This window comes from Rhinoderma darwinii, chromosome 2 (genome assembly GCF_050947455.1).
Source record: "Rhinoderma darwinii isolate aRhiDar2 chromosome 2, aRhiDar2.hap1, whole genome shotgun sequence".
Lineage (NCBI taxonomy): Eukaryota > Metazoa > Chordata > Amphibia > Anura > Rhinodermatidae > Rhinoderma > Rhinoderma darwinii.
Genome location: NC_134688.1, coordinates 195,951,080 through 195,963,911, shown reverse-complemented (window position 1 = coordinate 195,963,911; position 12,832 = coordinate 195,951,080). Strand labels below are relative to the sequence as shown.

Below are 12,832 nucleotides of genomic sequence, written 5' to 3'. Positions count from 1 at the left end.
TCCCCAGATCTAGTGTAGAGATGGTCTTCTGTGCACAGTTCTTCTTCATTGTGATGAAAGGGATTTACAGAAATTTGTACATTTCAAAAATTCCTATTCCTTTATTTTAATGGGACTCAACTATTCTATGGAACTGAATCTAGCAGTTTCTCATTCTTGGGATTGGTGGTCGTCCTAGGTGCCTGGACCTCCACTATCTAAAAATTATGACATATTTGACTAACATGCTGTAGACATGATTTCTTTTCTGGAAAAAAAATTTTTTATGTCGTATAATAATTTTATAGCACCCGCTGCTAGTTAACTTGTACTGACATTTTGTGGTAAGTATGATACATCCTGGTTTCAGTATTACTTGTTAGATTGAATAAAGTTTTTAAGAATCTTTTTATTTGCCTGTCAGAAACTATACCTGTAACACTGAAACTGATGAAATTTGAATAAAATCTCCTATCTTATAAGATTTAGTCACCTTGACCGGCTGAGTAAATGTCACAGGCAGGAAGAACAGTTGATGGGAATTTGACTCAATTAACTAACCCTGTCTTCTTTAATTTGGTTGCTCTTGCTGGAGCTATTAACTGAGATGTCCATTTCCATGCATTTATTTGTCTTTATTTGGAATGGCAGCCAGCATTGCCAAGCTCAGTAAAAGATTGGGGTTTTTTTCTTTACATTTTTGTTGTTGATTCTATTCTGAGTGCTAAAACATATTTAAAAATTCCCATGATGAAGATGGAACTAAGGGCCTGTTCACATCAGCGTTGGTTTCCGTTTATGGGTTCCGTTGCAGCTTTCCGTCGGAGGAATCCATAAACGGAAAGGCAAATGGAAAACATAGCTTCCGTTTGCGTTACCATTGATTTCAAACATGCCTTTGGCCATTAAATATAAATCACGGTTTGTTCTTACAACTTTTCAATCACTAGAATGTTTAAAAAGTTAGAAAGCCCTTTTGTCCTCACTATATAAAAAAAATCCTTTTAGGGGATGAAGGAAATCATATTAAATGACAAAGAAAATCAGATAAGGATCATGGGATTAGGATCGATTGGGGGTTATTTTATAAACTTATCGGAAAAGCATCATTAAATCACGATCACCAATTTATTTGTTTTATGGTTATGGTGTTAAGAAATAATAATTGTCAGAAATGCGGTGTACATCAAGCGGATCTCATCCACTTGTTGTGGCGTTGTCCTAAACTACATAGATACTGGAGTGGAGTAGCAGCATCTATTTCTAAATTAATTCGGAAAGAGGTTCCAATCGAACCGAAGCTATTTATTTTTGACACTTCTGCTCTTTTAGGCCTCATGCACACGACTGTAGCCATGTGCACGGCCGTGATTTTCGGGTCGGCCGGCCGCAGAGTGTCATCCGGGAGCCGTCCGCAAATCGCAGGTCGTGCACATAGCCGCGTCCATTATTTTCTATGAGCCGTGACCGTATAACACGGCCGTAATAAGACATGTCCATTCTTTCTGCGGTCCAGGCTCCTGGTCCATGTACGGACCGTGGAAACCACGGTCGTGTGCATGGGCCCATAGAAATGAATGGGGCCGCAATTCTCCCGTGGATTTTCAGGGGAATTGTGGCCGCAAAAGCACGTTCGTGTGCATGGGGGCCTTAATAGACTGTGGTTGTAGCAGATTAATTAGAAAGATTTTATTTCTGGCAAGATTGGTTATCATTTATAAATGGATCTCAAAAGTTATCCCACGGGAAGAAGAATGTCATCATAAGGTGAATAGAGTGATGCTTTTAGAAAGATCACATTACTTGATGCTAAGTAAAGAGGAAGGGGAATTTTTTTTTTATAATCTCTGGAACAGATGGATAATGGAACTATCCCCTGAACAGGAAAAGACCTTAGGGCTGGTACAAAATATGTTAGTAGTTATTTGAGGAGTAATGTTTTTTTTTTGTTAGTGTTTTTTTTTTCTTCTCTCTCTCTCCCCTCCCCACGCAATATTTTCCAGGGTTTTAGGGGATGACTGTTGATTTTCCAGCTTTGACTTTTGGGATAGTGTCTGTACTGTATAATATTTTGTTTGATATAATGTTAACTCTGAACATTTTCTTAGTGGTTTTTGTTCTGTAGTATGGATTATTTTGTCGTATAAATGAACATCAACAAAAAAATTATATTATTAAAAGTAAATAAATAAATAATTAAAAAAACAAAAAAAACATTGATTTCAATGGTAATGCTTTAGTTGCAATTGGTTTCCTTTTGTTTCCGTTCCATAAGGTGTCCATTTTAGCAATAGCGTTTTCGACTACACCATTGTTTCCGCTAAAAAACCGGAAAACTTACAAAACTGAAACAAACAGAAACCAATTGCAATGGAAGCACTACCATTGAAATCAATGGTAATTGTAATGGCAAGGGGTAGGGAGACGGACAAGTGAGCCCTAATCTACCCGCCACTCTGTCCCTGCCTACTTGCAACGACCCGCCCTAGGCGACGGGGTACAACTGGGCGGCGGTCCCTGCGCTCAGTAAGTGCACGACAAACACGACAAACATACAAAGGAACACAAGCAAGGAAAAGGGGCCGTTGCCCACGGCAACACCGTGAGCAACCAGAGTGGTGAACGATCCGAGTGAAGCCAGGAGTGTGCGAGGTACAAAACGAAAAGCAGAAGAGTAGTCGGTAAGCCAGGGTCTGTATGGAGCAGGATCAAAAATAGCAGGAGCTGTAGCTGGGCCAGGAAACCACAAGGAAAGAATCACAAGCACCGAGGGACAGGAAGGGCAGGCTTAAATAGACCGAGGGCGGGAGCTAGCTGAGTCTGGCCAGGTTACGATAGGCTCTCCCACTCCTAAGCCTGCCAGCCTGAATGGTGGAAGCAGGAGTCAGTCTCAGGGATGTATTCTCAGGTGCTGACTGATTAGTTCTGGGAGTTAACCCCGAAGCTGTGCCTGGCAGATCCTTTACAGTACCCCCCCTCTTATGAGGGGCCACCGGACCCTTTCTAAGTGGACCTGGCTTACTGGGGAAACGCAGGTGGAACCTCCTGACCAATACCCCAGCGTGAACATCCCGGGCGGTTACCCAAGTCCTCTCCTCGGGCCCGTATCCTCTCCAATGGACCAGGTAATGGAGGGAGCCTTGGACCATCTTGCTGTCCACAATCCTGGCCACCTCGAATTCCACCCCCTCAGGGGTGAGGACGGGAACAGGAGGTCTCCTCGAGGGAGCCAAGGATGGGGAGCAGCGTTTGAGGAGGGAGGCATGAAACACGTCGTGTATCCAAAAAGACGGGGGCAACTCCAGCCGGAAGGAGACAGGATTGAGGACCTCAATTACCTTATACGGCCCAATAAACCGGGGAGCAAACTTCTTGGACGGAACCTTGAGACGCAAGTTCCTAGACGACAACCACACCAGATCCCCGACCATAAACAGGGGGTTAGCAGAACGTTTTTTATCAGCCTGAGTTTTTTGTACGCTCTGGGACACCTCTAGGTTTTTCTGAACCTAGGCCCAGACTGTGCACAGTTCCCGATGAACGACCTCTACCTCGGGATTGTTGGAACTACCAGGTGAAACGGAGGAGAACCGTGGATTAAACCCAAAATTACAAAAAAAAAGGAGAGACCCCTGACGAGTTACTGACCCGGTTATTAAGGGAAAATTCGGCGAGGGGAATGAAAGAGACCCAATCAAATTGACAGTCAGAGACAAAACACCTTAAGTATTGTTCTAGAGATTGATTAGTCCTCTCCGTTTGGCCATTGGTTTCAGGATGGAAGGCAGAGGAGAAGGACAGATCAATCCCCAACTTCATACAGAAGGCTCTCCAAAACAATGAAACAAATTTTACCTCTCTGTCCGAAACAATATTGACAGGGACCACATGGAGACGCAGGATGTGTTTGACAAACAAGGTAGCCAACGTTTTGGCGTTGGGTAGTTTCTTGAGGGGCACAAAGTGGAACATCTTACTGAAGCGGTCCACCACCACCCACACCACCGACTTGCCTTGGGATGGAGGCAAATCGGTGATAAAATCCATGGAGATATGTGTCCAAGGTCTCTGGGGAATGGGCAACGAACGTAGTAAGCCCGCTGGTCGGGACCTGGGAGTCTTGGACCTAGCACAAACCTCACAAGCGGCGACGTAGGCCTTAACGTCTTTAGGCAACCCAGGCCACCAATAGTTTCTGGCAATGAGGTGTTTGGTACCCAGGATGCCTGGATGACCAGATAGTGCGGAGTCATGATTTTCCCTAAGTACCCTTAGCCGGTATTGCAGGGGAACAAACAGCTTGTCCTCAGGAAGGTTCCCGGGAGCTGAACCTTGATTAGCTGCAATTTCAGAGACTAAATCAGAATCAATAGAAGAAATGATTATACCAGGAGGCAAAATACAAGCAGGATCTTCCTCCGAAGGAGGGCTGGCCATGAAGCTACGCGACAGTGCATCAGCCTTAATATTTTTAGACCCAGCCCTATAGGTAACCAAAAAATTTAATCTGGTAAAAAATAACGCCCATCGAGCTTGTCTCGGGTTTAGCCTCCGGGCAGATTCTAGGAAAACCAGATTGTTGTGGTCGGTAAGGACCGTTACCTGGTGCCTAGCCTCCTCCAGGAAGTGGCGCCACTCTTCGAATGCCCATTTAATGGCTAAGAGTTCGCGGTTGCCAATATCATAGTTACTTTCAGTTGGCGAAAACTTCCTGGAGAAGTAGGCACAGGGGCGGAGATGGGTGAGGGACCTGGTACCCTGGGACAAGACAGCCCCCACTCCCACCTCAGATGCGTCAACTTCCACGATAAATGGCTCCATTTGGTTGGGCTGAACCAGCACCGGGGCCGAGACAAAGCACTTCTTAAGGACCTCAAAAGCCTGGACAGCCTCAGGAGGCCAGTGGAGGAGATCAGCACCTTTGCGAGTGAGGTCCGTAAGGGGCTTAGCGATGACCGAGAAGTTAGCAATAAATCTCCTGTAATAATTAGCGAACCCCAAAAAACACTGTAACGCCTTCAGGGAGGCAGGTTGGACACATTCCGCCACAGCCTGAACCTTGGCGGGGTCCATGCGGAATTCATGAGGAGTGAGGATTTGACCCAAAAATGGAATCTCCTGTACACCAAACACACATTTTTCGGTTTTGGCAAACAGTTTGTTTTCCCGAAGGACCTGGAGCACCTTCCTGACATGCTCAATGTGGGAGGACCAGTCCTTGGAAAACACCAGTATGTCATCAAGGTACACTACCAGAAAAATCCCCAGGTAATTTCTCAAAATCTAATTTATGAAATTCTGGAAGACCGCAGGGGCATTACACAACCCAAAGGACATGACGAGGTATTCGAAATGGCCTTCCGGCGTGTTAAACGCAGTCTTCCACTCATCCCCCTCTTTGATGCGAATAAGGTTATACGCCCCCCGTAGATCCAATTTAGAAAACCATTGGGCCCCCTGAACCTGATTAAAGAGATCAGGAATCAAAGGAAGGGGATACTGGTTCCTTACCGTGACCTTATTCAGGCTACGGTAGTCAATGCATGGCCTAAGACCACCATCCTTCTTCCCCACGAAGAAGAAGCCAGCACCTACCGGAGAAGAAGAGGGACGAATGTAACCCTTGGCCAGGGATTCCTGGATATACACTCTCATAGCTTCACGTTCGGGACAAGAAAGATTAAATATCCTACCCTTAGGAAGCTTAGCTCCTGGTACCAATTCGATAGCGCAATCGTATTCTCTATGAGGAGGTAACACTTCGGAGGCCTCCCTAGAGAAAACATCAGCGAAGTCCTGAACAAACTCGGGTAGCGTATTCGCCTCCTTAGGGGGAGAAATAGAATTAACAGAAAAATATGACGTACAACATTCATTACCCCATTTGGTTAGCTCCCCAGTATTCCAATCAAACATGGGATTATGCAACTGCAACCAGGGAAGACCTAGAACCAAATCGTACGATAATCCCTGCATCAACAGTACAGAGCATTGCTCCAAATGCATGGAGCCAACAAGGAGTTCAAAAACAGGGGTATGCTGTGTAAAATAACCATTAGCAAGAGGAGTGGAGTCGATACCCACTACCGGGACAGGTTTAGGCAAATCAATCAGAGGCATAGCAAGGGATATAGCAAATTCCACAGATATGATATTAGTAGAGGACCCTGAATCCACGAAGGCACTGCCGGTAGCAGACCTACCACCAAAAGAGACCTGAAAGGGAAGCAAGATCTTAGTACGTTTCATATTTACGGGAAATACCTGTGCGCCCAAGTGACTTCCTCGATGATCACTTAGACGCGGAAGTTCTCTGGCTGCAATCTTACGCTTAGGACAGTTGTTCACTTGATGCTTGTCGTCCCCACAGTAGAAGCAGAGACCATTCTTCCTGCGGAATTCTCTACGTTGTTGGGGGGACACGGAGGCCCCGAGTTGCATAGGTATCTCTGAATCTTTCGGGGAGGAACGAAGCAACGGAGCTTCGGGAGGCATCATGGGGGAGTCGGAGGAGAAAACACATAAACGTTCACGTTGTCGTTCCCTGAGACGTCGGTCAAGTCGTACCGCTAAAGCCATAACCTGGTTTAGGGAGTCAGAAGAGGGATAGCTAACTAGCAGGTCTTTCAGGGCGTTCGACAGACCCAACCTAAACTGGCACCTTAAGGCAGGGTCATTCCACCGAGAAGCTACGCACCACTTCCGAAAGTCAGAGCAATACTCCTCAACAGGTCTCTTACCCTGACTTAAGGTCACCAGCTGACTCTCGGCAAAGGCAGTCCTGTCAGTCTCGTCATAAATAAGTCCGAGAGCAGAAAAGAAACAATCAACGGAGGAAAGTTCAGGGGCGTCAGGAGCCAAGGAGAAGGCCCACTCTTGGGGCCCTTCCTGGAGCCGGGACATAATTATACCCACCCGCTGGCTCTCAGAACCTGAGGAATGAGGCTTTAAACGAAAGTAAAGCCTACAACTCTCCCGAAAGGAGAGAAAAGCCCTCCGGTCCCCTGAGAACCGGTCGGGCAACTTGACCACCGACTAGTCTCAGGGATGTATTCTCAGGTGCTGACTGATTAGTTCTGGGAGTTAACCCCGAAGCTGTGCCTGGCAGATCCTTTACAGTAATGCAAACGGAAGCTATGGTTTAAATTTGGCTTTCCGTTCAGGGCTGGCCTTAGGATAGATGGCGCACTGTGCAAAATTATCTTTCGGCGCCCCACCCCATCATAAAAAATGCCCCATAAAAAAGTATAATGCCCACCAAAGTATAATGCCCTATGTAGTGACCCACACAGTATAATGCCCCTTTAGTGCCCCCCATTGAGTATAATAATAATATTTAATAATATAATATAACCCCTTCATGGACACAGTATTTTGTCCTCTAATTGTGCCCACACAGTATTATGCCCCCTAAGTACCACACACAGTATATTGCCCCCTGTAGTACTCCTACACAGTATAATGTCCGCTTAGTGGCCCCCACACAGTATGCTACACCCTCCCCTGGCTGCCACACACAGCCCCCCCTTGTACATAGTGCCCCCCTGTAGATTATGCCATACAGCCTCCATGTAGACAGTGCCATACATCCCCCACCTCCCCCTTGTAGATCGTGCCATACAGCTCCCCACATCCCCCTTGTAGACAGTGCCCCCAAACCAAAAAATTGTACTCACCTAGGTCCCGTTCCCACGATGAACTGAGCTGCTCCATGACGGAATCCTTGTGTAGGCCGGCATGATCCTGTAGCCTAGTACAGAGTTTCCCAACCTTATCGGACTCGAGGCGCGACTGGAAAAAGAACATTTCCTCAGGGCACCCCTACCAAAAATTGTTTTGCGAAAGACAGAAAACCGCTAAAACAAGCACTACACTCATAGGGTATGTTCACACAGCGTTTTTTCTAAGGCAAAAAAAATCTGCCTCAAAACTCCTTCATGAATTTTGAAGCAGATTTTGAATTGACAGTGTTGTTTGACCTTTGTTTTGCGTTTTTTTAAGCCGTTGAAGCAAATGCAAAAGACGCAGGCAAAAAAGCACCAAACGAGCGTCGCAGGTATTTTCTGCCTCCTATTAATTTCAATCGGAGCTCAGAGGTGGAAACCACTTGAAAAACATCAGCCCCCCCACTTACAGTAAAATAACCATCAGCCCCCCCACTCACAGTAAAAAGACCATCAGCCTGCCACTTACCATAAAATGACCATCAGCCCCACTCACAGATTCACCTTGTAGGTAGTGCCACAAAGCCCCCTGTAGATAGTGCCATACAGCCCCTTGTAACTAGTGACATACAGCCTCCTGCAGATAGTGCCACACAGCCCTTTGTAGGTAGCGCCACACAGCCCCCTGTAGGTAGTGCCACACAGCCCCCTTGTAGGTAGTGCCGCACAGCCCCCTGTAGATAGTGCCACACAGCCCCCTTGTAGGTAGTGCCACACAGCCCCCTGTAGGTAGCGCCACACAGCCCCCTGTAGGTAGCGCCACACAGCCCCCTGTAGGTAGCGCCACACAGCCCCCTGTAGGTAGTGCCATACAGCCCCTTGTAGGTAGTGCCACACAGCCCCCTTGTAGGTAGTGCCACACAGCCCCTGTAGATAGTGCCACACAGCCCCCTTATAGGAAGTGCCACACAGCCCCCTTATAGGAAGTGCCACAATGCCCCCTTGTAGGTAGTGCCACACAGCCCCTTGTAGGTAGTGCCACACAGACCCTTGTTGGTAGTGCCACACAGCCCCCTGTTGGTAGTGTCACACAGCCCCCTTGTAGGTAGTGCCAAACAGCCCCCTTGTAGGTAGTGCCACACAGCACCTTGTAGGTAGTGCCACACAGCCCCTTGTAGGTAGTGCCACACAGCCCCCTGTAGGTACTGCCACACAGCCCCCTTGTAGGCAGTGCCACACAGCACCCTGTAGGTAGTGCCACTCCACACAGCCCCCTTGTAGGTAGTGTCATACAGCCTCCTGGTGAGTAGTGCCATACAGCCCCCTTATAGGAAGTGCCACAATGCCCCCTTGTAGGTAGTGCCACACAGCCCCTTGTAGGTAGTGCCATACAGACCCTTGTTGGTAGTGCCACACAGCCCCCTGTTGGTAGTGTCACACAGCCCCCTTGTAGGTAGTGCCAAACAGCCCCCTTGTAGGTAGTGCCACACAGCACCTTGTAGGTAGTGCCACACAGCCCCTTGTAGGTAGTGCCACACAGCCCCCTGTAGGTACTGCCACACAGCCCCCTTGTAGGTAGTGCCACTCCACACAGCCCCCTTGTAGGTAGTGTCATACAGCCTCCTGGTGAGTAGTGCCATACAGCCCCCTTGTAGGTATTTCCACACAGCCCCCTTGTATGTAGTTCCACACAGTCACCTTGTAGGTAGTGCCACACAGCCCCCTTGTAGGTAGTGCCACACAGCCCCCTTGTCGATAGCACCCCCCTTCCTGTAGATAGCGCCACTGCAGCTTCCTGAAGGAGCGGAATCCCCCTGTGGCCGGGGATTCCACTCCTGGAGCGCTCACCTTGATGTCCCTGTCCATATGCGGAATCCCCGTCCACAGCGTTGCTGGCACTGTGACCGGGGATTCCACTTCAGGAGAAGCCCCTGTCGTCTGACGTCACTCACTTCTCCTGGAGTGGAATCCCCCCCCCCCCGCCCCTGCGGTCACAGAGTAGGCAACGCTGTGGATGGGTATTCCACTTCAGGAGTTGCCCCTGATGACACTGCCCATATATGGACACACGGGGATTCCGCTCCTTCAGGGAGTTACAGTGGCACTAGTAGATAGTAGAGCAGGGAGATACCTCCCTGCTCTGCTGTATTGGCCTCGCAACCTCTGTAGCAGCCGCAGCGGCTGCTAGCGGCGCCGCCGGCCATGGGGGGGGGGGGGGGGAACAGAGCAGAAACAGAAATAATAACAAATATTGCATTTTCATTTTATGACAGTCCACATAATTTTCACTAAAGTTAGAAGTATCCTAAGGCCATGTTCACAAGGCATATTTTCAGGCGTATTTCGTAGTGTAACACACTCATATTACATGCTGAAATACACTTGAAATACACCTGCAAACAGCTTCCCACTGATTTCAATAGGAAATACACTGTGTAGTTTGCTCAAGGCATATTTTTACGCTGCTAAATTGAAAAATGCCTCGTAAGAATACGCTTCATAAAAAGACATATCACTTCATGAAGCGTTTTCAAGCTGATTTTTACCATTTCTCATTAAGAATCCAAAAAAACTCTTCAAAAATACGCCTCAAAAAAAGCTTCAAAAGCACTTGCGCACTGTGCAGGTTTTGTTACAGATTTTGTGCTTGCCGCAGAAACAACCACATTCAGATGAATGGAACGGATTTTTAGATGCAGAAATTTCTGCACCAAACTCTGCAACATGTGCTAGGGTATGTTCACATGCTTAATAAAAAACGTCTGAAAATACGGAGCTCTTTTCAAGGGAAAACAAGCTCCTGATTTTCAGCTGATTTTTAAGCAACTCGCGTTTTTCGCAGATGTTCGGAGGTGTTCTGCTTCCGATATTTTGGCCATTTTTCATCCGTTTACGGCACGAAAATAATCCGTGTTAACATGCCCTTAGAGAGTCTGAAAATCCTCTCCAAAAACGTTTGGATTTCAGAGGCTGTTTTTTCTTGAAATCAGCCTTGTATTTTTTAGCCTGAACATATACAATCTTTTCCCACAATAGTGTATATTACTTTCTTCAGAAAATCCTGCTCTATAACATCCTGAATGCAGATCTGACTGCATATTCAGCATGTCAGGCTCCTTTAACCCCTTCCGGAAGTTTGACATATGGCGACGTAATAGCCGGTTAGGGTAAGAATGTAGCGGGCTCATCCCCTCTAGCAGCTCATCACGCCCCCTGCAATTCAATCGCAGGGTGGCGATGGTTGCTATGGCAGTCTGGCAGCATGAAGGCCTGCCATCTTTGCCTCTGGCAGGGCTTAATAGAAGCCTTTCAGAAAGATGATATACTGCAATACATTTGTATTGCAATATACAGTGCAAGCGAACCAACGATCGCTGGTTGAAGTCCCCTTGGGGGACTAATGAAAAAAGTAAAAATTAGTAAAATCATTTTTTTTATGTATAAAAATATATATTTTAAAAGTTACAAAAAAACACCTTTTCCCATTTCCCCCTTACGCATTGTAAAAAAACAAACATAATTGGTATTTCTGCATCCGTAAAAGTCTGAACTATTACAATATATTATTTAACCCGCACGGTGTACGCCGTGAAATAAATAAAAATGTAAGCGCCAGAATCGCTATTTTTTGGTCACCTCATCTCCTACAAAGAATGGAATAAAAAGTGATCAAAATCTCGCATATACCCCAAAATGGTAGCATTAAAAACTACAAAATTAAAAAGTTATGGCTTTTGGAAGGTGGGGAGGAAAAAATGTAAATTTAAATCTGAAAATTGTTTACGACGGGAAGGGGTTAAAGTAAAAATTCTAATAGCATTATTTTGTATGTGTTTAACTGCTGTTATAATATACCATTATGATATCTACTAAATTCGATTGTGTTTTCTACAGGACCATAAAATGTGGGGTCATCGGTTTGTTTTGACTCTGCACATTCTGACTTTGACATGTCTGTCTGTAGGCAAAGCTGGTAAGTACAATATAACATACAGAATGGCATATTCATTCCCTCCCCTGGTAAACTTGACGAACATTTGTCTTTGTTCAACAGTGATAACTATGTAACTATGGTTTGAAAATAAGAATTTTAAATGGGGTTTTTTCCAATACGATGTAGTAGATCTTGTTTTATGGGATGCAGCAGATCTTGGTTTATGGGATGCAGCAGGGCTAAGTTTGCCATTTGGAACAACTCATCACGGTATCACAGTTATTTGTGATAGGACAGCCACCTACTATGTTAAGGTCCTATTCAGACGACAGGGATAATCGGCCAGGTGATGTCCGGGTTTTTTTAACGGCCGTCACACAGCTGCATTAAAATCAATGCATCTCTATGGGGCTATTCACACATCCTATTTTTGCCCGGTTTCCCAGAACCCTCAATAGACTCAAGTCTATGAGGGATCCGTGAAAACGGGTCCCGCACAGGTGCAAATCGGCCATGAAAAACGGCCGTTTTACATGGCGGATTTATCACCCGGTCATGTGAATAAAGCCTAAGGCTGGGTTCACACGACCTATTTTCAGACGTAAACGAGGTGTATTATGCCTCGTTTTACGTCTGAAAATAGGGCTACAATACGTCGGCAAACATCTGCCCATTCATTTGAATGGGTTTGCCGACGTATTGTGCAGACGACCTGTAATTTACGCGTCGTCGTTTGACAGCTGTCAAACGACGACGCGTAAATGGACTGCCTCGGCAAAGAAGTGCAGGGCACTTCTTTGCAACGTAATTTGAGCCGTTCTTCATTGAACTCAATGAAGAGCAGCTCAAGATATACGAGCGTCACAGACGCCTCGTATATTACGAGGAGGAGCATTTACGGCTGAAACGACGCAGCTGTTTTCTTCTGAAAACAGGCTGTCATTTCAGCCGTAAAAGCCAGCTAGCGTGTGAACATACCCTAACTCAGCAAACATGACACACTTTTTTTTACAGTTTATATATAGAATACATCTACATAAAGAGTTGAATGACTTTATAAATACATTGCATTACTCATATTGCATGATCCTGATTTACAACCTGTAGTTTGTCATCAAGCACCCCACCCCCAACAGCTTAGCTCATAATACGCAGAGGGATTGATTACTGTGCAGCACTTGCTGTAAATCTAGTTACATGCGAGTTATATAAGAAGGTCACACTTTTATAAAGTGGACAGATGATTCATTTATCA

At 46.1% G+C, this 12,832-nt stretch overlaps 1 protein-coding gene across 2 annotated transcripts in view; it reads left to right on the top strand.

The window, feature by feature from the left end:
* LOC142742677 (interleukin-1 receptor type 1-like) overlaps positions 1–12,832 on the top strand; it is a 72,255-nt gene that overhangs the window by 19,301 nt on the left and 40,122 nt on the right. For both annotated transcript variants that reach the window (XM_075852683.1, XM_075852682.1), the window contains exon 3: positions 11,538–11,616. In XM_075852683.1, the coding sequence (XP_075708798.1) occupies positions 11,547–11,616 (70 nt within the window). In that variant the 5' untranslated portion in view covers positions 11,538–11,546. The remainder of the gene's footprint in view (positions 1–11,537; positions 11,617–12,832) is intronic.